The sequence below is a fragment of the Gossypium hirsutum genome, chromosome D13, assembly GCF_007990345.1.
Source record: "Gossypium hirsutum isolate 1008001.06 chromosome D13, Gossypium_hirsutum_v2.1, whole genome shotgun sequence".
In the NCBI taxonomy this organism is placed as follows: domain Eukaryota; kingdom Viridiplantae; phylum Streptophyta; class Magnoliopsida; order Malvales; family Malvaceae; genus Gossypium; species Gossypium hirsutum.
The window spans coordinates 3,875,861-3,900,986 of NC_053449.1; the positions used below are offsets into that span (position 1 = coordinate 3,875,861).

At 32.3% G+C, this 25,126-nt stretch overlaps 3 protein-coding genes across 12 annotated transcripts; all 3 read left to right on the forward strand.

Annotated features, from left to right (window-relative positions):
- The first annotated feature begins 800 nt into the window (after positions 1-800).
- On the forward strand, positions 801-3,776 carry LOC107956646 (la-related protein 6C). 2 transcript variants are annotated; one of them, XM_016892233.2, is made up of 10 exons: positions 801-1,358; positions 1,831-1,912; positions 2,008-2,102; positions 2,225-2,296; positions 2,393-2,472; positions 2,566-2,644; positions 2,741-2,788; positions 2,887-2,955; positions 3,040-3,165; positions 3,245-3,776. In XM_016892233.2, exons 1-10 carry the CDS (start codon positions 993-995, stop codon positions 3,473-3,475), a joined length of 1,248 nt encoding a protein of 415 aa, XP_016747722.2. In that variant the 5' UTR covers positions 801-992; the 3' UTR covers positions 3,476-3,776. The 2 variants fall into 2 exon arrangements, with proteins under 2 accessions (XP_016747722.2, XP_040965948.1); XM_041110014.1 differs by having other exon boundaries at positions 2,896-2,955.
- Positions 3,777-11,662: 7,886 nt separating this feature from the next.
- LOC107942870 (uncharacterized) lies at positions 11,663-13,998 on the forward strand. 9 transcript variants are annotated; one of them, XR_005923482.1, is made up of 5 exons: positions 11,683-12,416; positions 12,555-12,582; positions 12,680-12,742; positions 12,844-13,324; positions 13,746-13,998. XR_005923482.1 is itself a non-coding variant. In XM_041110016.1 (3 exons), exons 1-3 carry the CDS (start codon positions 12,198-12,200, stop codon positions 13,760-13,762), a joined length of 264 nt encoding a protein of 87 aa, XP_040965950.1. In that variant the 5' UTR covers positions 11,663-12,197; the 3' UTR covers positions 13,763-13,998. The 9 variants fall into 9 exon arrangements, 2 of the variants coding, with proteins under 2 accessions (XP_040965950.1, XP_040965949.1); XR_005923479.1 differs by having other exon boundaries at positions 11,674-12,416; positions 12,658-12,742; positions 12,844-13,998; XR_005923480.1 differs by having other exon boundaries at positions 11,675-12,416; positions 12,844-13,998.
- Positions 13,999-19,817: 5,819 nt separating this feature from the next.
- Positions 19,818-20,871, forward strand: LOC107942871 (uncharacterized). Its single transcript, XM_016876601.2, has one exon. The coding sequence runs from the start codon at positions 20,122-20,124 to the stop codon at positions 20,632-20,634; it is 513 nt and encodes a 170-aa protein (XP_016732090.1). The 5' UTR covers positions 19,818-20,121; the 3' UTR covers positions 20,635-20,871.
- The last annotated feature ends 4,255 nt before the right edge of the window (positions 20,872-25,126 follow it).

Consider the following 25,126-nt stretch of genomic DNA (forward strand, 5'->3'; position numbering starts at 1 on the left):
GGGCTATGTGCCTACTATGTATAGCCTATACAATAAACGAGTGGCAACTGTGGAGACAATTCATCATGTGGTGGGATGTGAGTTACCAATGGAAGTTTGGGCCACATTTAGCATTAATTGCGGTGCCTCGCAAAAACAGTGATGATTTCCAGGATCAAATTCTACAGTGTGTGCTTCAGAACTCAATGGAAAAATGCAAGTTCCTAGTTACCATTTGTTGGGTTCTTTGGCATGCAAGGAAGAAATGGTTACATCAACGAAAGAAGGAAACCACACAAGCTACATCGGGGTTCATACGGTCTTACATAGCTGAATCAGTGAGGGCTGAAGGGTCTTTACCTGAGAAAGCTGATACCCTGTCCGACGGGAACCATCGGTGGAAGGGATGGTAAGGGTTAATTTTGATGTGGGGTTCAGAGCCACAACCAGCACATCCACTTCAGGAGTAATTGCGAGGGATCGAAATGGCCTGATTTTAGGGGCAGGTGTTCATACAAATAGTGATGTTCCCAACCCTTTTAACATTTAAGTTATAGCTTGTGTGCATCCCTTGGACCAAAGTGTTTATATATATATTATGGATTATAGATTATACATGTAAAAATATTTTTGATCAATGACCTTTTTGGGGAAAAAAATGTAAAAATGAGTGTCAAAATGGGTTAAGGAAAATTGGAAAGTGAAGGTGGAAAAAAGAAGGGGTCAAACCCCAAAGCGAAGGGGGCATCCCATTTATATATATGTATAAAATTTTATAGGAATAAAATCCATTCTCTCTCCATATTTGGGCGCCAATCGTGGATTCATCCTTATCGAAAACAATACCTTTGCAGTTACTAAACTTCAGGAGAGATTATATCAAAATCTTCCAACTTTCAATTTCAAATTTAACCAAATATCCAAACAAAGTGGAGAGATATAGTGTGTATGTGTGTGTGTGTGTGAGGGAGATCATAATAATCATAATAGTAATAATTAAAGAAAAACCAATAATGGCACAAGCACAAGAGCAACCCCAAGAAAAGTTTCAAATGAAAGATGCCATGGTTGCAGCAGCTTCAGCAAAAACAAGCGGTGGCAGCAATGGTGTGGCGTTCAAATTCAATGCACATGCACCGGAATTTGTGCCCAGTTCTCACACCCAAATCCCCATTTCGGGTTACTATTACCCTTGTTTCCATTATCTCGGTGGTGGTGGTGGTGGCGGGGGCATTGGCGCTGGTGTTGGCTCCGATTGGTTCTTCGTTGGTGAACAAGAACCTGCTGCTTATATGTTCTCTAATCATAATCTCTCCTTCCCTAATTTTTCTTACAAGAATGTTCTCAACGATGATCTCCGCCAGAAGATTATCAAACAGGTAATCATCATTTTATATATATGTAGCAGTTCATTGATTTGCTTACTTCATTCAGTTTTTTTTTTCTTGATTTGATGTTTAAGCATTCTCCAAATACAATGGAAAATTTTAAATTTTTGTGTTCAACATTGAGTAATATAACTTTTAATAATAAACTGATTGACCCATATCCACCGATGCTTAGGTTGTCAAAATTTAACCATACCCTTGTTGCCAACATAGCTTTTAACAAGAAGTTGATCGACCCGTGGTTACTGATTATGTAATACATGAGTATGTATTTGACACAGATATCTTTTAGATTTTTCCATATAGTTAGAGGATCTTTCGAGGTTACCTTTCTTTATCCATGTGTTGGACAAATATGAGTACTTCAAAAACAATGAAGAGTCCAAGCAACATAGGCCACAGATGCTTTTATCTTTACATATTGTGAGAATGATATGATCCTAATACTGTATGTATAAAACAGGTGGAGTACCAGTTCAGTGACATGAGTCTTATAGCAAATGAATCTTTCTCCAAGCAAATAAGTAAAGATCCTGAAGGTTATGGTAAGGAAACTTGAATGTTCTAGCTCTTCTTGTTCTTATGTTTTTTTTTAATCATATCTGTTTTTAAACACATAATGCATTGCCTTTTGCTTTAGTGCCCATATCTTTTATTGCTTCTACAAAGAAAATCAAGGCTCTCATTACAAACCACCAGCTATTGGCTCAAGCACTTAGGTCCTCTTCAAAGCTTGTAAGTTCTTTAGTTTTCCTATTAATCTTTTTGGAACTCCAAACTAAATTGAATCTGCAGCATTATCTTCGGTTTGCTTTCATATGTATTAAACCAATATCTTTTTGTTATGTGCTTGAAAGGTTGTGAGCAACGACGGCAAGAAGGTTCGACGTAAACACCCTTTCACCGAGAAAGACAGAGAGGAAGTGCAGGTAAGATAGTGTGGAGTTTCTCAAGACATGTTTATTTCCTTTTAGTGTTTTGGGTCACTTGTGTATGATGCAGCATTCTTTCTTATTCTTATGCAGTCCCGTACTGTCGTTGTTGAGAATTTGCCTGAAGATCACTCTCATCAGAACCTTGACAGGATTTTCGATGCTGTCGGAAGGTTGATCTTTTATTATTTCTTTTCAGTTTTCTAGTGGGTTTATGTTTAGAATGGAATTTGTTTGCAGCACATTCTAATGGTGTTCTTGTACAGTGTGAAGAACATTCGAATATGTCATCCCCAGGAATCCAATTCTTCCCGCTCTAAGAGCGATTTCTTTATGTCTAACAAGGTACGAAAGTCGGAATCAAAACCTGTTTTCTTATTTGATTAAGAGATTACTAGACAACGTTGCTGATCATTCACATTTCTTTCTATTTTCATGAAGCTACATGCACTTGTGGAGTATGATTCAAAAGAGATTGCTGAGAAAGCGGTATGTTAATGCACTAATGCTCTGCTATTGCTACAACTTGGTATGCTTCAATTTTTATGCTTTTGCAATGCCATTCTAGGCTTACTTATTTGCCTCAGGTTGAGAAGTTAAACGACGAAAGGAATTGGAGAAAGGGGCTTCGAGTAAGGTTGCTGCTTAGACTCACGGTATGTCTAATCACATGTACATGATATTATATGATTATGTTTAATCGAATCTGTTTACAACTTTTATATGAAATGAACATGCAGCCAAAGTCTGTTCTGAAAACTAGAAAATCAGATTTCGATGGCATATTAGACGATGACGATTCGATGCTCACTGATTACTATGAAGAGTCCTCTCAGCCAACCCATGTTGAATTCATCGAGAACAATGTAAGCTTCGATTTTAATTAACACTCTAGCTATACATCAAGATAACTTCATGTTTGAACCATATTTCTATTCTGCTAAGGCTGAGGATAATACTGTGGGATCGAAAAGGGGATGGGCTAAAGGGCGTGGGAAAGGCCGAGGGCGTGTTCAAAATCACAGTGGACGCGGCTTGCTTGCTCCATCCCAACCTGGCAATGCAGTCCAATGTGAAGCACCTATGAAACAGATGGCTAAGGGTCCGAGAATGCCAGATGGAACCAGGGGTTTCACCATGGGACGAGGCAAGCCGGTAAGTTCACCATTGGACTGATAGACGATACATTCATGTTTTTCCCCCTGGTCGTCTCCGATTCATATTAACTAGAATGGCTCCCGCATTTCTTGAAAGTAGCATGAAATGATTGAGTAGCCATATGCATGGTCTAGCCTTTAATATGTTATCAATAAGTCAAGGTTGTATAGTTTTAGTACTGTTTTTTCCTAGCCTATATTGTTAGCAATTTTCTCCTTGCACACCACTTATTTTTCATGATTATGTTATTATTTGGGATTCAGTGTTTTTGTTATAAATTTTGTCACCTATAAGAATAATGCAATTGAAAGGTTACATATATTTCTCCTTTTCTCTATTATAATTTCTTGTATAAGATTGCATAAAATTAATTTTCGTATATAACATTATACCAAAAATTTAAGTGTAAATTTAAGCTTTATTCTTAAAACATAACTTGATCCTTTTTTTAGAGTGTAAATTCTTACCCATGCCCAAAAAATTGATTTGATCAAATAAACTCAAATCCAACTCGATCTAATTTGATTATAAAATGTAGTGATATAAATAGTTTGGATTTGAATATGTGTGGATATTTGACTTACATTTTGAGGATTCTGATATATTGTAGATTGAGATGATATTTAAATTCAGATATTATAATTATTATCCCTAGCAAATTTAAAGTGAATATTAGTTCTTGAATATCCAAAATGGCTTGAACTAGCAATGGCCGACCTAAAAATCCTAGACTCAAACTACTTGAGCCCAAAAAACTCGAACACAAAATTAATTCAAACCCTTCTCCAAGTAGTGCAGATTTGAATATTTGTAAATATCTAACTTGCTTTTTAGGATTCAGATATTGTAGATTCGAATGATATTTAAATTCGGATTTTCTAATTACTATTCTTAGTAAATTCAAAATGAATATTAGTTCTCGTATATCCAAAATGGCTTGAACTAATAATGACCCACTTAAAAATCCTTGACTCAAACCACATGAACCCAAAACAACTCGAACACAAAATTGATCCAAACCCTTCTTCAAGTAGTGTAGATTCGAATATTTGCAAATATCTAACTTGCCTTTTGAAGATTGGATATTGGATGGTATTTAAATTTGAATATTTTAATTACCATTTCTAGCATATTTGAAGTAGATATTAGCCCTCGAATATCCAAAATGGCTTGAATTAATAGTGTCCCACTTAAAAATTCAAGACTCAAGCCACTTGAACCCAAAACAACTTGAACACAAAATTGATCCAAACCCTTCTCCAAGTTTGCATTTGTCTTTTCCCCTTTGTTGTCTTGTCTTTCTATTTTGCTCAATATTGTATGATCAACTTGATCATCGGTTTTACCAGAGAAGCCAAAGACTAGGTAGGGACCTTAGCCCCTTGTTCACACGAGGAAATTTCATTGGTACCCTCTCTTAATTATTAATCATTTAATTTAAGCCTTTTACTCATTTGAATAAATAGAATTTATATTTTTATCCCTCTTAAAATTTGTATTATAATTTCCCTTTTAAAATAATATTTTTAGCTTCGACCCCAAAAAAAATTTAGAATTTTATCTCACCGCCTCAACAGTTTCTAGCTTCATCCCAAGGTATTACAATAGTTCGTGTTCCTATTTATTGAACATGATTGAAAATGGTGTCTGGGCAATGACGAAGTCAAGGGTAGGCAGGGCTCTTGGGTCCCTTAATTAAATGGTATAATTTCACATTTAGTTTCTCTTAAAAATTAAAAGTTTAATTTAATCCTTTTTAACTTTGGTCATATGAAAGTTTTTTATTTTTGGTTTTTTTAAAATATTATTTTTTCAATTTAGTCCATTATAATACAATTTTTTTTAGATTTGACCCACACAATTTTTTTTAATTTTATCTTAACCTTTCAACATAAAATTTCTGACTTCATCCTTATATGCTCAACAATGATACGAGGACTGTGCATCCGTACACTTTCATAATTGTTCTTGTTAATGTATAGAAAAACCAGCTATGAATCTGTAACCTTATGGTTATCTGAGTTTTATAACTTAAAGAGTTAATATATATAGAGATACTTAAACTTAGCAACTTATACTTGGTATTTATATATATTTTGACCTAACAAGTACCTAAACTTGAAAATCATAAGCCAACTTGATATCTTTTTTTAAGTACCGAACTAACACGGTTAAAATACACTATGTGATCTTTAAAAAATACATTGACCGGATACTGACAACTAATAGCATGGTGACATGTGATAGCCTCACATTATGTGATAAATCTTCTTATCGTGTGTGAAAATGTGAGGTTGCGACATGTCATCATGCTACTGGTCATTTGTGTCACATCGACATATTTCAATGATGTTAGTGAGGTAACTAAAAAAAGTATCATGTTGATTTATGGTTTTTAAGTTTAGGTACTAATTAGATCCAAAAAATATTTTAGGTATCAATTAAGTATAAGTTACTAAATTCAGATATCTCCATATATATTAACTCAAACTTAAAACTGAACATTATTGAAGTAGTGTGATTTTAATAGGTTGAAAAAAGCTTAGTGTTTTTTTTTTGTTTTACATGAACATTAGACGTTCATCCAAGCGTCGAATATGTGTTTGACATAAATATAGTTGTGACACGATAAAATATGTAACCAACATATAAGAACATATCGAATAATAAAAGAAAATAGCTTCATTTATAAATTGGCCCTTAAAGAATATATATATATTATATTGGTATCTAAATTTTTTTTGGGTCCAATTAGGTACCTAAAGTTATAAAACGTTGGCCCTATTTGGTAATTGGCTGATAGTTGATATCTAATTGTAATGGTTAGTTTGACCAACTAGTTCTATTAACTGTTTATTTAAAAGTGTTTGGTAAAACTTAGCTGATTGCTGAAAGTTGATGTGTAAAATGACAAATAAGGGCATGTCACATTTTATTGTCAAGTATTTATTTGTTTATAATACTTTAGTTTTTATTGAGTGAAATTATTGAAATAAAACACAATTACCAAGGAATTAAAACATCCATTATGAAAATTAATTAGTGAATATTTTTAAAATTTTAAATAAATAAATTTCCTAAGTTCCTTATTTGCATATATTAACCTTGTGAAAATTGAGTAAGCATGGTTAGATATGTCACTCTACATATCTCACTCTCAATTAACTGTGAAAAAAGTTGTCCATCCCTACGTTTTTTATTTTTGAGGTTTTAGCTGAACAAGTTTTCATAAACCTCCATTCACCAAGCACTACAATTAGAGGGTTTGACTATCCAAGACTCCATTTGTGCCCAAATCGACTAAAAAAGACCCAGAACTCTGTTTACCGAACACCTTGTTATGCTTTCTATCTTTAATTCAAATCTTCAATTTTGATTCTAAAAACAACAAAATGTTTACTGATCAAGAGAGTTATAATGCTGCTATGACGCCTCACCTAACCCTAACCCTAACCCTAAAAATATGTTCATAAACTCAATCAATTCAAGTTTTGGATTTTCGATTTAACGTAACTAATTAATTATCGAGTTCTTTTCTAAGGTTTCAAGATATTAAATTGTTGGGTGTTTTGATATCAAAGGGAGTCAATGACCGATTGAGAAAAAATCAATGAGAATCCTCTCATTTGCCCTTCACGGAAAAAGAATAGACTTTAGAAAGCCAAGAAAAATAGATTAATGAACACTGTTATTTTTCATTTTCCAAATACATAATCAACAATGAGTTATTTGATGTATCACCAATCAACAATTTATCACCTCGTCACTAACTAAAACAAAAAAATATAATGTACATATAAATAAGAAATAATATTTGATACGCAACACAGACACCTTAATAATTTTATTTAAACATAATTAAATATTAATCATAATTATTTTTTTTCAAGTTTTGGGTTTAGATTTTAAGATTTAGGATTTAAGATTTTCCAATGAAAGATAAGAAAAGTACAATAATTATAATAAATATTTAATTATATTTAAATAAAGTTATTAGTATTTATTTATAAATCCTTTATTTTTTTTGTTTTACTCATTTATAAAGGACCATATTATTATTTACTAACTGTGCATGCTAATGGTGCATCAATATATTTTTCCTTAATTCGTAATCTCTCCTCACAATATAAAGAAACATAATCTTATATATACTAATACTTTAGCAATTTGATGTTTCAATATAAAGAAACATTGACATGTGACATATCTAATAATTTCCCATTTGTCATTATTTAAATTTGTTATGTGTAATTATTAATTATTTAAAAATATTTAGAATCAATTAATTTAAAAATACAAAATCTATTAGATATGTTTGATTAAGTCATCAGTTGTTGCTATAATGCTAGAGGTTGTTAGCTTCGAATAAATTTCCTAGTTTTACTAGAGTTATGTTTCCTTATTTCTAGTTGGGTAGTTGCTAGAAATCAGCAAATAGTGTTGGATTTAGTTCGCTATCTTTTGGATATTTTATTTTGTAAGCTCGACTATATATATTTGGTTAAGCACAGGAATAAACCAGGCAATTCTCCCATCAAATACTTTAGCAACTGGATTTCTTTTCTAACATTATGATATCCGAGCCAGATCTAGGCTTGGGAAAGCAGAGTTGCAGCTAGCTAAACACTAAGAGAGTGATGGAAACCGAAAATACCTTTGTGCAACCTTCAATTCCTTTTATGGTCACTATGATCATTGGGAAATGTTGATGGAGAATTTTTTGAGTTCAAAAGAATACTGGAGTTTGGTGGAAACTGGAATTACTGTTGCACCTGCTGGAACAACACTTTATAAGGTGCAACAACATCATATTGATGAATAGAAACTTGAGGACTTGAAGGCGAAGAATTATCTATTCCAAGCTTTGGATCGATCTATTCTTGAGACGGTTCTCAAGAAGACACATCTAAGGACATATGGGATTCTGTGAAGAAAAAATACCAAGGTTCTATGTGGGTTAAGTGAGCACAATTACAAGCATTGAGGAAGGAGTTTGAGACACTCTATATGAAGGCTGGAGGGACGGTGAATGATTATTTCTCTCGTACACTTACGATTGCGAACAAGATGAAAGCTAAAGGTGAACACAAAAGTGACAAAGAAGTAGTGGAAAAGATATTGCTATTTATGACTTCGAAATTCAATTATATGGTATGTTCTATTGATGAGGCACAAGACACTAGCAACCTGTCCATAGATGAATTGCAAAGCAGTTTGCTAGTGCATGAGCAAAGAATGACTAACCCAAAAGAGGAACAAGCTTTGAAGGTAACTTATGGGGTATCTTTAATTAAGAATGAGGTCGTGGTAGCTACTGAGGACGAGGTCGAGGACGTGGAAGGGCAAACTTTGACAAATCCACTGTTGACTGCTTCAATTACCATAAACTAGGGCACTTTTAGTAGGAATGTCAAAGCAAGAAAGTAACCATATAGAGACTCCTGAAGAAATGTTGCTCGTGGCTCGAGTTAAGGATGAACAACTCAAGAGTGATGATTGGTTCTTAGACTCCAGTTGCAGCAATCGCATGTGTAATCGGAAAGAATGTTTTGCAAACTTCAATGAGCAATTTGTAGATAACGTGAAGTTAGGAAACAATGCAATCTTAGTGGTAAAAGGAAAAGGGAATGTGCGATTGCAGATTAACAATCAAATACAGGTAATAACTAAAATATTTTATGTGCCTAATTTGAAAAATAATTTGTTAAGTGTTGGATAACTTCAAGAGAAAGGTCTAGTTGTGCTTATTCAACACAACAATTGCAAGATTTATCATCCTGAGAGGGGTGTTATCATGAAATCTACGATGTCCCCCAATCGCATGTTCAAAATTACAGTAGTGTCCCTACCAATTGATACAACTTGCTTCAATGCAATAACTGAAAATATTGGCCAATTATGGCATTGTCGTTATGGTCATTTAAGTTTCAAGGGACTCAACACCCTACAACAAAAGGAAATAGTATTTGGGTTGTTGTAACTAATAAAACCATCAAATCTGAATGGGAAGCAACAACGAGATCCCTTTCCTAATAAGATTTCGTGAAGAGCTAAGTGGTCATTGCAATTGGTTCATTCTAATTTATGTGGACCTACTCAACCAATTTCTAAAGCAATAAAAGGTACATCATCACTTTCATAGATGATTGTATTTGGAAGACATTGAGCTATTTTCATAGATCATTGTAGTCAGAAGACAAGGATCTATTTTCATAGATGATTGTATCAACCCTAATTTATTTTGAAAATTTTATAATTTAGTCCTCAAGTTACGAAACTTGGCTACTATCTTTGAAATTGCGATACCAAACCCTGGATATCGCAATACCCACATGATGAAAATTGAAGTTTGGTTACTGTTTTTGGTATCACGATGTGTCTTTGGTATCGCAATGTCAAGTCTAGAATATCGCGATACCCAATTGTCACATTTTGAAAATGTTTCAGTTTAGTCCTATTTCGCCCTCGGTTTAGTATTGAGCTTTCATAAGCTTGTATTAAAACCAGAAAATAATTATTTTGTTATATTTTAAGTTTGTTTAAAATTGAATTACATGTATGATTACTTGTTTGTTAATTGATTGACTGTAGTTGCTTCGACAACGAATGTGACACCTAATAGCTCGAACCCAATGATCGGGTCAGGTATAAGGTGTTACAAACAACCAATAAGATTCGGAAAAGGGGGAAAAAGAAAAGTCTACAAGTTGAAATGTGCTCTATTTGGCTTAAAATAAGTCCTTCGGGCTTGGTACAGTCAAATTGAAGGATATTTTCTTAGCCATGGATTTGAAAAATGTGAGTGTGAACCCACCTTATTCATTAAGGTGGAGAGGATGAGTATTTTGGTAGTGAGCTTGTATGTGGATGATTTAATTTATACAAGGAATGGTGATGAAATCATGATGGAGTTCAAAAAGCTCATAAAGTTAGAATTTTCTATGACTGATATAGGAAAAATGAAGTTCTTTCTCGATCTTGAAGAAACTCAGAAGGCTGATGATATTTTTGTGTGTCAAAAGAAGTACATTGTAGATGATCCAACTCAAACTCAATTCATAATCTAATGGTTCCAGGAAATAAATAAGCAAGGATGAAGATGGAAAATGAGTGGACAATGCGCTTTACAAAAAGATGATCAAGAGTCTAATGTATGCAACTACCACGCAGTCGGTCATCATGTATAGCGTGAATCAAGTAAGTCTATTCATGAAAAAGCCAAAGGAGTTTCGTTTTCAAGCAGTAAAGCAAATCATAAGTTATCTCAAAGGAACATGTGAATTTGGATTGTCCTAATATAATGACGTTGAAGACAAAAAAGAGTACATCGGGCTATGTATTCATGATGAGTGAGGTTACTATCTCATAGAGATCGAAGAAGCAATCGGTGGTGAGTCTATCAAACACTGAAGTGGAATTTATAGTTGCAGCAACGAGCTCATGTCAAGTTGTATGGCTCAGGCGGATACTTGAGGCAGTAAAAAGAAATCAAACAAGTCTAACGATTATATATTGTGACAATAGTTCTACCACCAAATTATCAAGGAATCCAATTATGTATGGGAGAAGCAAGCATATTGATGTACGCTTTCACTTTCTAAGGGATCTTACAAGGAATGAAGTAGTTGAACTGCAACCTTGTAGTTCGCAAGAACAAGTAGCAGATGTCATGACTAAGCCACTTAAGTTAGAAGACTTTGTTCGAATGCGATGCAAGCTGAGAGTCATAGCAAATGTGAACTGAATGTATAGAACGATTCAATTTAAGGGTGGGAATATTAGATATGTTTGAATAAGTCTCCAGTTGTTGCTAGAATACTGGAGATTGTTAGCTTTGAATAACTCTCCTAGTTTTACTAGAGTTATGTTTCCTTGTTTTTAGTTGGGTAGTTGTTGTAAATCAACAAATAGTTTTGGATTTAGTTTGTTATCTTTTGGATATTTTATTTTGTAAACTCAATTATATATATTTGGTCAAGCACATGAATAAGCCAACATTTATATAAATTGGTTGCGAGTGTTTCCTTTTAAATTAATTTTATATTAGTCATGATTTTATTAGTAAGAAATCATAATAAAAATCATTACTTCCTTATCAATTGATTAGAATAAGTCAAAATTTATATGAAATTATTAGGAATGTTTTTTTAATTAATATTATATTAGGCATTTTTTTTTGAAAGTAGAATGGTAGGATTTCATTGAAAATAAAACAGACCCCAAAGATCAATAAAGGCCCAAAACACAAACAATAAAAAAATAAAAAAACAAGATTATGAAGAGACGAAAAACCAAAGGACTAAGCAGATAAACATCACCCAACAAAGCAATAAATGAAACCATAAAAAGCAACAAAAACCCAACCACCCAAGCAGATTGTTCAGATTCCAAAGCATCTAAAACATAGACCTCTTCAGATGCTCATATTGAAGCAAAGAAAAACCTCCACAAATCTGCTGAAAAACCACAAAAACCTGAAGGGGTCCTTCCCAATTCAACAAAAAATTCCTCGCAAACACCAAACCTGAAAGAGACCCTTAAGTTGAAACTTCGATTTCTTGACCAAAGAAGTGTATCTTTGCCATACAGAAGCTGAATCTTCGCCTTAAGGTCACAAGGAGCACAAATGTCGCAGATCTGCCTCAACTGCCTTCTGCGCAAAGAGAGGAATCCCTCCAAAAAGATAATTATCATCTCTTTTTAATCCCTCTGTAGCCAAAGAGTGTGCTGCACCATTTGCATGTTTTGCTACGTGATGGAAAACACATTTTTGATATCATTCACATATTGTCTTTATGTTGAAAATGTAAGCCCCTATCACCGATCTTTCAATTCCTTCTGCTTTCAGTTTTCGGATCACAGCCAAAGAGACCCTCAATCTCTACTCTTGGAAAACCCAACTATAAGCCCATCTCTGCCGCCTCAACACACACCATCGCTTCCGCTGCAAAAGGAGAAGGTATGTTGACATGCATTATAGCTTTTGACCAAAGAACAATACCGGAATCATCCCGCAAAATAATCCCTGAGCACGATTTGTTATTTTGTTAACAAAATCCTGCATCAAAATTTATTTTGACAGAATGTTTTTGTGCAGTTGCCAGTAAACAAGAGGAACCTGACAGGTAGTTGGTTTTTCCTTCATACCATCCACTTCGCCCAAAATTTTTTTATAAAGCTCATAATCTCTGATGCTGTAGACTTTTGACTTTGATGTAAAAGCCTATTGCGCATAGTCCAAATCCCCCACATTGCACAGCAGAACACATGACAAAAATACATAGAGTTATGGCCAAAAACTGGTGAACCCAATCTATAATTGATATCTCAGTTGTCGCTGTTTGTCTCGCAATACCAAGTTGACACCAAATTTCCTTTGAATGCAGGCAAACTTCTAAGGGTCACCGAACAACCTACTTTCCATCCAAAACTTAAACCTCCTCTCGAACCTACTGCCCCCACATCGACACCACAAAAATGACCACATTTCAACCGCACCTTTCCCATCCTACTAGTTGAAATTTTTGTCTCCATGAAAAAGACAAGTTGAGTATTGGGTAATCGGCCCTGGGCCGTTTCTTACCCTCACCCACTTGAATTGGATTTTCCTCCAAATCATTTTCCATAGTATCGAAAATCAATCCACTAGAATCACCATCTTTTGGTAACTCGTTCCTTTTGGAAAGTCCTGCTAAATTTACTCCTAAAATAGGATTAAATTGCTGCCAATTTCCTTGCCTTCTATCGCCTCCAATATCACTCCTTGAATTTCGACTTTCATAATTTTCGCCAATAGAGACACCCACCCCTTCTTCTCGCAACCAGACACTTCTCCCCACGAACGCCCTCCTCGGCGGCGCTCTCAACGTAAGATCCTATCCTTGCGGCATCTCTTCGCCACCATAATTGAGACGGATTGGACAGAAACTATCTTTATGGCCTAATACACCACAAACAAAGCAAAACAAGGATAATTTTGCATTTATATGAATTCATATTAATTCACCTTTATTGTAAACTAATACCTATTTAAAACATTATTATAAGAAAATTACAAAATGATTAAATATTATTTTGATTCATACATATAACCAGTTTTAACATATATATTGAATAAGTGTGGCCATCACATGTTGATATATTGACTCTTGCAGCAAGGGAGGCTGTTGTCTTGGTAATTGACAGTGTTTTTGTTTTTAAAATCTTCATGCTTATGATTTTGTATGAAGTGTGTGAATCAATAGGCAGATTGTTCGCGTTATTTTGTACAATCATTTTTGTTGGCCAGGCAGGAAGATGGAGTAACTGCTACTACAATGATCAATTGCCATCACCTTCTGAGCCTCTGCAAAACATCACTGCCAAATTCACATCAAAGATTCTTCCCCAAACATCTCTATTAAAAAATTGTGGGTTAAAAAATTGTGGGTTTAGGTTGGTTTTGAGTTCGAGTTAATTTTAAGTTTGGGTTATATGGGTTCGGGTTAATTTTGGATTTAGGGTTAACTTCAAGTTTGAATTGCTATTTCAAGTTCAAATCATTTTGATTCCAAATTTTAATTTATCAAATTTTCAATTTCATATGTGGAATTAAATGTCTTCACCACCAATTTATCAAATAATTATTTTATAATATATAACGCGATATTATTAGAAAGAATAACCACAAGCCTTAAACATGAATTATAAAATAAACCTAAATAATACCGATATATATATAATTGTATATGTATATGCATGAGGAGGGATGGATTGAAAGAGGAATATAAAGAAAAGCTGTAAGATGCCTGAGCAACCTTTCGTACAACCTCCATTGAGATATTTGTCTTGTGTCTTTCAAAAGCACCCAGCTTTTTTCTATACAATATCCACCTTTTCTGTGTTTTTTTAGGTTTAGTAATAAAAATTGTATTTATATGGATACTTAATTTATATTTAAAAAAAATATTAATTACTATAAAAAATTATTAGTACGATAAAAAATCTAAACAAGTAATAAAAATGAAAATCAAATTATCATATGTAATATTTTAGTATATGAAAGTAGTTGATAATACGATTACTAATAAAAATAATAACATCATATGCAATTTTATCAAATTATCATATGTTGGTCTTTGATCGAGTTCTTTTTTTCAGTATAGCAAATGTTCTCTCAATAACATTTCGACTTCTTTGATGCTCATGTTTAGTTTTGTTCTCTCAAATGATATCGTACCCCACAATATGATGCAAGAAAATCTTTTGTATTTGCATAAGTAGCATCTACAACATCTTATTTGGGTTTACATCACAAACCGTCTATAGCTTTGGTCATAAAAATTTATATAAATTTAATTTGATGAAAGACTTATGCTAGGTACGTTTTGATATATGTAAATTAGGTAAAAATGTCTAATAACTTCCATAAATATAAATTTTGATCATAATTTTATAAAGTTATTTTTATAATTAAGTTATGAAAAAAATATATAATATTTTTTTATAAATAAATATATTATTTTTATAATATATATTATGGACTCGTAAATAAGTTATACTCAAACTTTTTGGTCATATCTTTTTTATAAATAATCATATTCTAACATGTTTTTGTAACACTTTTATGACAAATTTTTTTTATCATAACTTCAGAATTTTTTGAGATTTAAATAATATATTTTTTTGTTATAACTTTATAAAATATTCATAATTATTTTTTATAATATATATTTTAAGGTTTATAATATAATTTTTAGAATTTTTTTGACATAATCATCCTAAATACTCATATGTGTTCATGCTTATAATATAATATTTTATAACTTAGACTTGTATAAAAGTAATTTTTTAAGGTTAAATCTTGCATGAGTATTTGGAAACCCATAAGATAATTAGATTTGGGTGTAATTACCCGCGCAATTACTCCAATTCTTACCCTCCCCTAAGAATCGGAAAGTGTAATTGAGGTGCTTCAATCCTCAATTACACTTAATTTAGTGAGACCCACCAATTACAGTAGTTACCTAAACATGCTGCCCTACATAATTATAAGTAATTACACACATATTTAATTTTTAGATAACTTTTCAAACACTACCTTAATACAAGAATTAAACAATAAAATATTAACTTGCATATCTCAACGAATAAATTCTACTTAATGTTTTTTATTACATATTTATATCAATTTTTATCAAATCTATATTGTATTTAAATTTCGCTTGAGTTGGTGTCATCCATCTATCGAGTCTTAATTCATTCGTAAAGTTATCAAAAGTATCTTATTTTTACAGTAATTTTATAAAATCTAAAAAAAAATACTTATACTTAATGTGATTCAACCTTAAAACTTGATGATTTTGATATGAGCTTTACCAGTTCAATAAAATCATATTTAATTATTATATCAATTTTTTAAAATTATATTTTGTAAAATTAAAAAATCTTATTAAAATATATAAAAATAAAAATGAAGCATTTAATTAGACTTGTTTATACATTGGTGGCCTTCTTAGTTTGATAGATTTGGCACCAACTTCAGCAAGCGAGTTCAAACCATAGTGCAATTTAGAAAACAATCCAATTTAGCACCATTTATACGCAATAATTTAGCACTCTAATAATTTGACATGTGTATTTATATTGCAATGTAAGCGGTGAAAATAAGGGCTCGCAGGGGCTTTGATACTCTAAATTAGTAAAGATAAAATTACATTTTGGCTCCTCAAAAATATAAAAAATTAATTCAATCCTTTAAAAATTATAAAGATATAGTCTATTAAAATGGTTAAATTAAAATTTTCTATCGTAAAAATTATAATTTAATTTCGCCACTGAAAAAAATTTCTAATTTCGCCCCTCTGCATAACCATTTAGCAATATATTAATTTTTTTAAAAGGAAGAAATTATTAAATGTAATTTATTTAATGCATACAATTACAACTAACATACGCGGGAATGCAAACTAATTTAAATTAAATAAATTTAAATATTTCCATTTAATTATAAAACATGTAAATATTAACATTAAATAAAATTTGTATTATTTTATTATTTTTAAACAATAAAAATAGGCTATAAGAAAGGGCGACCCTTGCACAAACCTCTTTTCTTTTTTAGAATGAATCAGGCTATTACTTGACTCTAGACAGCTCTAATTTTTAGAAAACCTTAAATGAATCTTTAAAATTTAAAATTAGATTTATGACAAACAGCATGATAGGGGTGAAAAAATTTATTTAATAAATATATTTATTAAAAGTTTACATAAAAATAGAAAATTAAATATTTATCATGTATGGTGTTGATTTCAAATCTCATTATGATCAAATTTTTATTGATTTATTATATAATTTAATTTGTCATTGAAAGGACATTTTTAATAATTTTATAATTGAGTTGATGTCTGATTGAGATAATAGTAAATTTAACCTTAGCAAGCGCAATTATTAGGAGAGTTATTTTTTACACGATCTTAAGAAAAGTAAGTAAATTTAAATATTTGTTAATAATTTGATAAATCATTTATTAAAAATCGTGTATAAACTTAAACTTTTGTAAATTATAAAAAAATTTGTAAGTGATGGAATAATTGACTCAAATGTAAAATATATATATTTTGTAGAAAAGAACAACACTAAGCAATTACATTGAACAATCAACCCCGTATAGAGGCATTCCTATCAGCATGCAGAACCCCTTGTACTGAACTTGGTGGGTCCTTAAATAATAGTAAATTGGTGTACGATTATTCGCGTACTTAGCCATTTGATCGGCAGTCTTGTTTTGAGACCTTTGAAAATAGTGAAGTCTTATTCTCCAATTTCGTTAGAAGAGGCAACTAAATAAACGTAACTCCACCAACCTACTATAAGCAAGTCCACCAGCCAGCAGAGTCTCCACTAGAAATGCATTATCACATTCTAGTTCTACTTGCCTGAATCCTTTCTCCCATGCTATGGGCAATCCTTCAAGTATGGCACGTGCTTCAATTCAAAAAATTGTTTCCTTGCTTACCGCCATAGAAAACCAGCATAACCATCTTGCATCCGCATCTCTAATCACGCCTCCCTTCGACGCCCAATTGCTAATGTATGACATTGCTTCATTTGTGTTGTGTTTAATCCATCCTTTCTCGAGTGGTGACCACCATGTATCCGACACTAAAGGATTCGGTTGGGGCCAAGCTGAATCTGATTTTGCATAACTCTTTGTCCAAGTAATACTTATATCTACAAGCTTTTGTACATAATTATGTCCGTTAGAAAAAACAAAAAGGTTACGATCCTTCGATAGCAGCCAACATAAGATCGAGAAAAAGGACTGGCACTTAAATTCCTGAGACCTCCATTTTCTTGAACTCTTTAAGTTACATAACAACTAGTCACCAAGCGGCAATGAAAAGAACGAACTTTGAGCATTTTCCGGTACCACAGACAACTGTACCATTCTTGAAAAAGAGCAATCCCTAACGGCATGAAGTCCTGATTCCAACATCGCACCACATCTAGGACAATGTCCCTCATTAGTCATATGTCTCATTGCTCTTTCACCATGCCATGTTATTATCATTTCTTTATTAACAAATATTCTATTTAGATTATAATAATATAATAAAATAATTTATGGTAGCTCTTTGTTAAAAACCATGAAAAAATAGACATAATGATTTATTTGATCCTTCAACTTTATAAAAAAAAACAATTATTTTAGCCCTCCATTTAATTTTTTGCTTCTTTAGATCTTGAACTTGCGTTGTTTGTCAATAGACCTGTCCATGGGCCGGGCCGGGCCCACAAAAAATTTTTAGCCCGTTTACTAGGCCCGGGCCCGGCCCGGCCCGAAATATGGGCTTGAGATTTTGCCCAGGCCCGGCTCAAAGAAAAAATATGGGGCCCGAGCCCGGCCTGGCCCGGCCGGTTTTTAATTAAAATTAAAATTAAAATTAAAATTATTTTTTTAATAAAATTAAAACTAATTGTTATTAAAATTAATTGTTAGTAAAATTATCAAATTATTAATTGTTAATTGTATTAATTGTTGTAATAAAATCTAACATTTGATTAGTAAATTTATCAAATTATTAATTGTATTAATTGTATTAATTGTTGTAATAAAATCTAACATTTGATTAGTAAAACAAACTTGATGTTTTATTATTATTATTTTGTAACACTAGTCAAGGAAATGAAAGTAAATAAACTTAAAATAAAAAACTATTATATTTTAAAAATAAAAAAATATATTTAATATTTTTCGGGCCGGGCCGGGCCCGGGCCCGGGCCAAAAAAACTTACCCGAGGCCCGGCCCATTTTTTAAACGGGCCTAAAATTTTGCCCAAGCCCATATTTCGGATGTTAACTTACTGACGTGGCACTCACGTGTATGCCATGTCAACAATTAATTTTTTTTTAAAATTAAAAAATATATAAAATTTCAAAAGATTTAGAAAATATAAAATTATTAAAAAAGCATAAAAATTATTAAATATATAAAAATATATTTAATAATAAAAAATATAATAAAAGTCTATAATTTTAACTAAATTTAATTAATTGTTGACATGGCATACACGTGGATTGCCACATTGGAAAAGTTAACAAACGCTAATTTTTCTATCCGAGTGTTTTGACAAAAAAAAACATTAAATTAAAGGCTGAAAGAGGCAAAAAAAAAATTAAATGAAGAGCTAAAACGATTTTATTTCATTAAGTTGAACAAGTAAAAAAGTCATTATGCCTATAAAATATAAATTTTAAATATTTTTTAAATAATTAATATAAATTGTTTGTAAATCTAAATTGAAAATATAAATTATATTTATAACTTATAGTTAATATAAATATAAATAATGGACAAATTTTTAGATTCAACAATCAAATCGATTTTAAAGAGCCAAAAGTTAGAATATTCAAGTCTTTTTATTTAGTTAAAAAATCAATTTGAAAAATTGGTTTGACTCTCAAAAGTTATTTCTTTATCATTATTTTTAGATTGAAATTATGTTTTTTTTTGGGGTAAAAAGAAACAATATATTGTGATTGCAGAATATTATTTTGATCATCAAACAGCAACTCAAAACCGAACTCAGGAGGATCCTCAAATATTTACACATTATTTCTATAGTGATTTGCAATCTTTGACATATGATCGGTAATTTTATTTTGGGACCGAGAGATATTACCTTCCAATTACGGTATAAAAGTTGATGAATTAACCGCAATTCCCCCCATCTGTTATTGGCCGCACCTCCAACTGGAGAGTATTGAAATATAATGCTAAATAATGCATTAATCTGAAGTCTAACGATTTAAAGACACATTGAGTTTACATAAAAAAAAGTATCAAAATGTCTTAGAGTTTTTAGAGAAAACTCGCGTTTAAACTTCGAAAATAATATTATTGCGAGACAACAGTAAATTCTAAAATAATTAAATCAACATAAAAAATACTTTGTAAAAAAAATAGCCCAGAAAAGGAAAAACACATCCCAAATTCAATGGACGACTTAACACCGAACAACACGGAACGGAACTCCTTCACACACTATTTTGCCTTTTTCCCTCACCTTTTCTTCTTTTTGCCTTTTTGTCCATCTTCTTTGAACACCATTCTCTCTCTCTCCCCCCTAAACCCTTTAAATAAACCCATTATTTTTTAATAATTTAGTTTTTCATTTTCATGATCCAATTAAAACTTGTTACAGAAAACCAAAACCCCATTTCTCCAATCACTAAAGAAACAAAAAGAACCCTTCAAAATATTCTAATATTTCAAAGAAAGTTCCTTTTTCTTTTTCCTTCTTTGGTGATGTCTACACCATTAGAACAGCAGCAGCCACCACTGGTGGGAACGACCCAAGAAGCCTACACTGCCCATACGGGTCACGGGTCTGTCGGACCCGTCATAGCCGTAGTAGCAGTGATCACTATCCTCGGTATCATAGCTGGCATGATCGGGAGACTCTGTTCCGGGAGACCCATCATGGGTCATGGTCACTACGATTTTGAAGGTTGGGTTGAGAGGAAATGCTCTTCTTGCCTTGACGGTACGGTGGTAGACCCGCCTCCGTCGCGTCCGGCGGATGAGGAGGAGGAGCACGCGGCTGTGCCTGCAGACGAGACCCAACAAGAGATCAAAGATGAAGAGCACGATGAAGCACAAAAGCAACATGGAAGTAGCAGTAAATCTTGATTATTATTTCTTCTTCTTTTTTTATTTTTTTTACCTTCATGGTTATACTCTCATTGTACGTGCAAAAAGAAAATGGATTCTCTTTTATTTTTCATATATTTAAATTTAAGACTTTCAGTAGTTGGATGTCAGCTGGAATTTCTTTAGGGACGATGACATGAAAAAATAAAAAATGAAAAATCCCTATCATTATGTACATTATTTTATATTAGGTTAAATTCAATATCTTAAAAGATACACGTGCAGTGTCATGTCAGTTTGTTATTTTCAATTATTATTCACTAAAAATTTATTTAATAGATTAATAATTGCTATTTACATCAAGATTGAAATTTCAAAATTCGAAAAGTACAAAGACGAATGATCTAATAAAAGAATATAGACTAAGTCTACAACTGTATATATGGAATAGGACTAGTAATTGAATTTGACCATACAACTTTGGTTGCTACAATTTGGGTCATGACTAAAATTTTAAAATTCAAAAAGTACAGAAACTAAAATTGATCAAATTAAAGTACAAGGATTAGTAGTAGAATTTAACCTTTTATATAATAAATTTGGTTTAATTATTTCAGGTAATCTTTCAAACTTTTAAAATTTAATTCTTTTACTTTTAATTTTATAAATTTAACCTCGGATTTAAAAATTAAAGTCTAATTAATTAGACGGTTAAATTTGAATATGCAATTGGATTTTAACTTTTAAATATTAAAATATAATGTATTCAAATATCAATATATTTCATTAATAGTGTTATTAATTTATAATGAAGAGTAAATGGGTTTTAAAGATATTTAAAATACATTAGATCTAACCATAAATGTTACATTAAATACCATATTTAAATTTAGTGCATCAAATCAAAATATCATTTAATTGCATCTTCAATGATTTATTTGCATACCTCATTATAGTCTTTCAATTTTTATTCTAGTATATAGTAATATAAAGAAAACATAATGTAAGCACTAAATTTTTGTCCGACTAGATTTTGTGTTTAATTTTCAAAATTTCAAAAAAAAAAAAATTTTTTTTTAAAAAATTGCATTTTGACCCTTAAACTTTTCCTAAATTTCATTTTGACCCTTAAACTTTCTTTAAATTTCACTTAGACCCCTAAACCTTCATTAAATTTCATTTTAATCCTAAATTTTCTAAAAATTACATTTAGCCCCAGAAGTTTTGTTACATTTGTGATTTGGTCCTTCAGACAAGTTACGTGATTTGGGGCACCCACTTCCCAGATTTTCAGGCCACAAACATGGGTGGCTGCTCCTTCTTCACCCACTACCTGTAAACAATGAGAAAGAGGACAAAATTTGGAGCTTTTAAAAAGAAAAATTGAAGAGAAGGAAGGGGTTTTTATTTTCGGCAACCAAAAAGCAAAAAAAAGAGAGAAAAAAAATCAAGCAGCAGCAAGCAAAAGCCCTCACCACCGTCGTTCAACCACCGCCACCGTTGTCGTCCCCTTGCCCCCACCACCTGAAAAGTCGCAAGCAACCAAAAGAAAAGCAAAGCAAACAAAAGAGTAGCAAAAAAAAAAACAAAATAACTTCAAAAAATCCGCCGCTCCTTCGCCGCTACCGTGCTCGCCGGCGCGCCCTTACACTCCCACCACCGTCGCACCTCCACAAATAAGCAGACAAAGACACAAAAAAAAACAGCAAGCAAAAGAAGTAAAAAAGGTAACTGAAAAGAAAAAAGAAGAGAAGAAACAGAAAGATGAAAGGAAAAAGAGAGAAAAAGATAAAATAAAGAAAAAATAAAACCCATTTTTGGTAGGCCATCAGCAGCCCACCACCAGTGGACCCGACCCAGCGCAGGCCCAACACCACTGACGGCCCACTAAGCCTCAATTTGCAGCAAAAAAAAGAAAAAGGGCTTGTCCTCCAAGACTTTGGTCTTTTGGGTGAATTTTTTCTTCTTCTTTTTTTCTTTTTAATCTATTTTATTTTGTTTAATGTATTTAAATGGTATTTTATTTAATTTAAAATAGTATGTTTAAAAATAGTTTTTCATAGATATTATTATGTCATTTTAATTACATATTTTTTTAAATAATAATAATGATAAATATTTTAATGCATAAGGCAACGAACTGATTTAGCATCGAATTATCGAATTCATCGCTATGTTGGATGAATATCGATGGCTCGTGTTAAATACGGGACGCCCTTATAAAAAATCGAAAATATTCAAAATTTCTCGTATTTCAATAAAAATCCTCTTGTTTTATTAGAATCCCGATTAAATATTAAATTGAATTAATTTAACACTAATTCGATAGTTTCATCGCCATATCGGGGTGAATATCATCGATTTGTGTTAAATACAGTATTTTTAAAGAAAAATCGTTTTTAAAAAAAATTTCATGTCTTCAAAATTTCTCATGTTTCAAAAATAATAATAATAAAATTTCCCGTGTTTCGAAAAAAATACATTCGTGTTTCTTTCTAAAAAAATTCGTGTTTTCAAAAATTTCCGTGTTTCAAAAATTCGTGTTTTCGTGTTTTCAAAAAAATTCCCGTGTTTCAAAAAAAAAATATCGTGTTTTAAGAAAATTTCGTTTTTTCTAAAAATTTTCGTGTTTCTAAAATTTTCGTGTTTACAAATTCTCGTGTTTTCAAAAATTCTCGTGTTTTAAAAAAAAACTTTCGTTTTAAAAAAAGAAATACTGCGCTTCAAAATTCTCGTGTTTTTTTTTAAAAAAAAAGGGGTTCTCGTATTTCAATCGGATCACGACTAAATATTAAATGGAACTCGTATTTTTGAAAATTAAGACAACATGCGTTTAACGAGATACCAATTTTGGGCGTCGCGAGGGTGCTAATACCTTCCTCGCGCGTAACCGACTCCCGGACCCTAATTTTCTCTGGATTTTGACGTGGACCTAAAATTGTCTCTTTTTTTAGAAAAGTTTAAAAAAATTCTTCTAAAAAAGGATTTTATTTGGTGTCCGATCACACCTAAAAAAGATCGGTGGCGACTCCTCTTTTGTAAATAAAATTTGAAACTTCAATTTTTCAATAATCATTTCAACTAGCGCCTATTGCCAAATTTTTAGGTCGCTACAGTTGGCGACTCCGCTGGGGACCCTTTTTGAGAGTCGAGTCGAATTAAACTCGCGTTGTCAAAATTTTCAAAGTTTCTTGTTCAAATTAACATTTAGTCGTGATCCTTAAATTTTTTGTTTTCAAAAAAAAATCATGCATTTGCATCGTGTTGTATATATTCTAACTTGTTTTATCAGGTTGTTTTTCAGCTTTAAATTTTTGCGATTTTAGTTTTGGTTTAGTTTTTCTAAATAAAACGTAAAGGTTTACAAGTTTCTCCCCACACACCGTGCACGTGCATTTTTGTTGCATAACATGAGCTCTATACCCGGGCTCCGTCCCTGTTAAGAGAAAGTAAACGCTACGCCTTCGTGAGTTAACTCGTTCCTCCGCACAGGCTAGTGAATACTTTCGGGTTACATATGACTTATGCTTTCGTGAGTTAACTTGTCCCTCCGCATAGGCATAAGTAAATGTAATCCCTCGAATTGATCTCGTAAGCCTATGATGGGCAATGACTGAGGCTATATACTAATCTTAGTAGATGACAGTATGGACAATTCGAGTACCTATCTAGAGCCAAAACCGCATATAGTGAACTGTACGAGCCACCTAACTAGAGCCATGCCTAACCTTTGTCCATTTACTAGTCACCGAAATAAGTACACGGGAAAAACACATCTTACATTCTGTTTCTTTTACATTTACGCTTTCTATGCAAGGGAATCGAGTCCATTAGACCAAGGAGCTTAATTTGTTAGATTTTCCACAGTTTTGCTCTGTTCATATGTGTTATGCTAACCAAAGTTGTTTGTCTGTATTTCTATTTTTCATCATGCATCAAAGGCATCTTGTTAGGAAGGTGTTGATTAGAGATTGGTTGCCAAAAATGGGTTTCTGATGGAGGAGTCAATTATACGAATGGCCGAAATGTTGTGTAATAGACTCTTTTAATTAAGGAAATGCCTAAATAGGGGCTATCTTGAAATTAACACCAAATTTTTGCATATTCATGACTGACATTCATCTGCCATTTATTCATTCATCCATTCATTGCATGTACATGTCCCTTAATCATTCACTGAGGCTGAAACCGTATGATCTACAGTTGTAACGCTACGAGTCTGGAATCACGCCATTCGTATAAGACGCGACTAAGAGCTAGAACTATGGAGGCCGAATTCAATGAGAGAATTGAAAGAATGGAAAAGGCCCAAAGAGAATTGCAAGAACAGTTGGCTAAATCATAGCAGGAAACGAGAGATCTGATGGTAAGGTCTCGAGAGGAATCACTCAAGCAAAGGGATCAAATGGCCAAAATGATGGAGATGATGTCAGCTTTTGTTAAAGGGAATGGGCTTATGCAGAGTCCTGACGTTATAGAACCTCAGTCAAGAGTTAATCATGATCAGGATCCGTTTTATTCCCCAAGATTC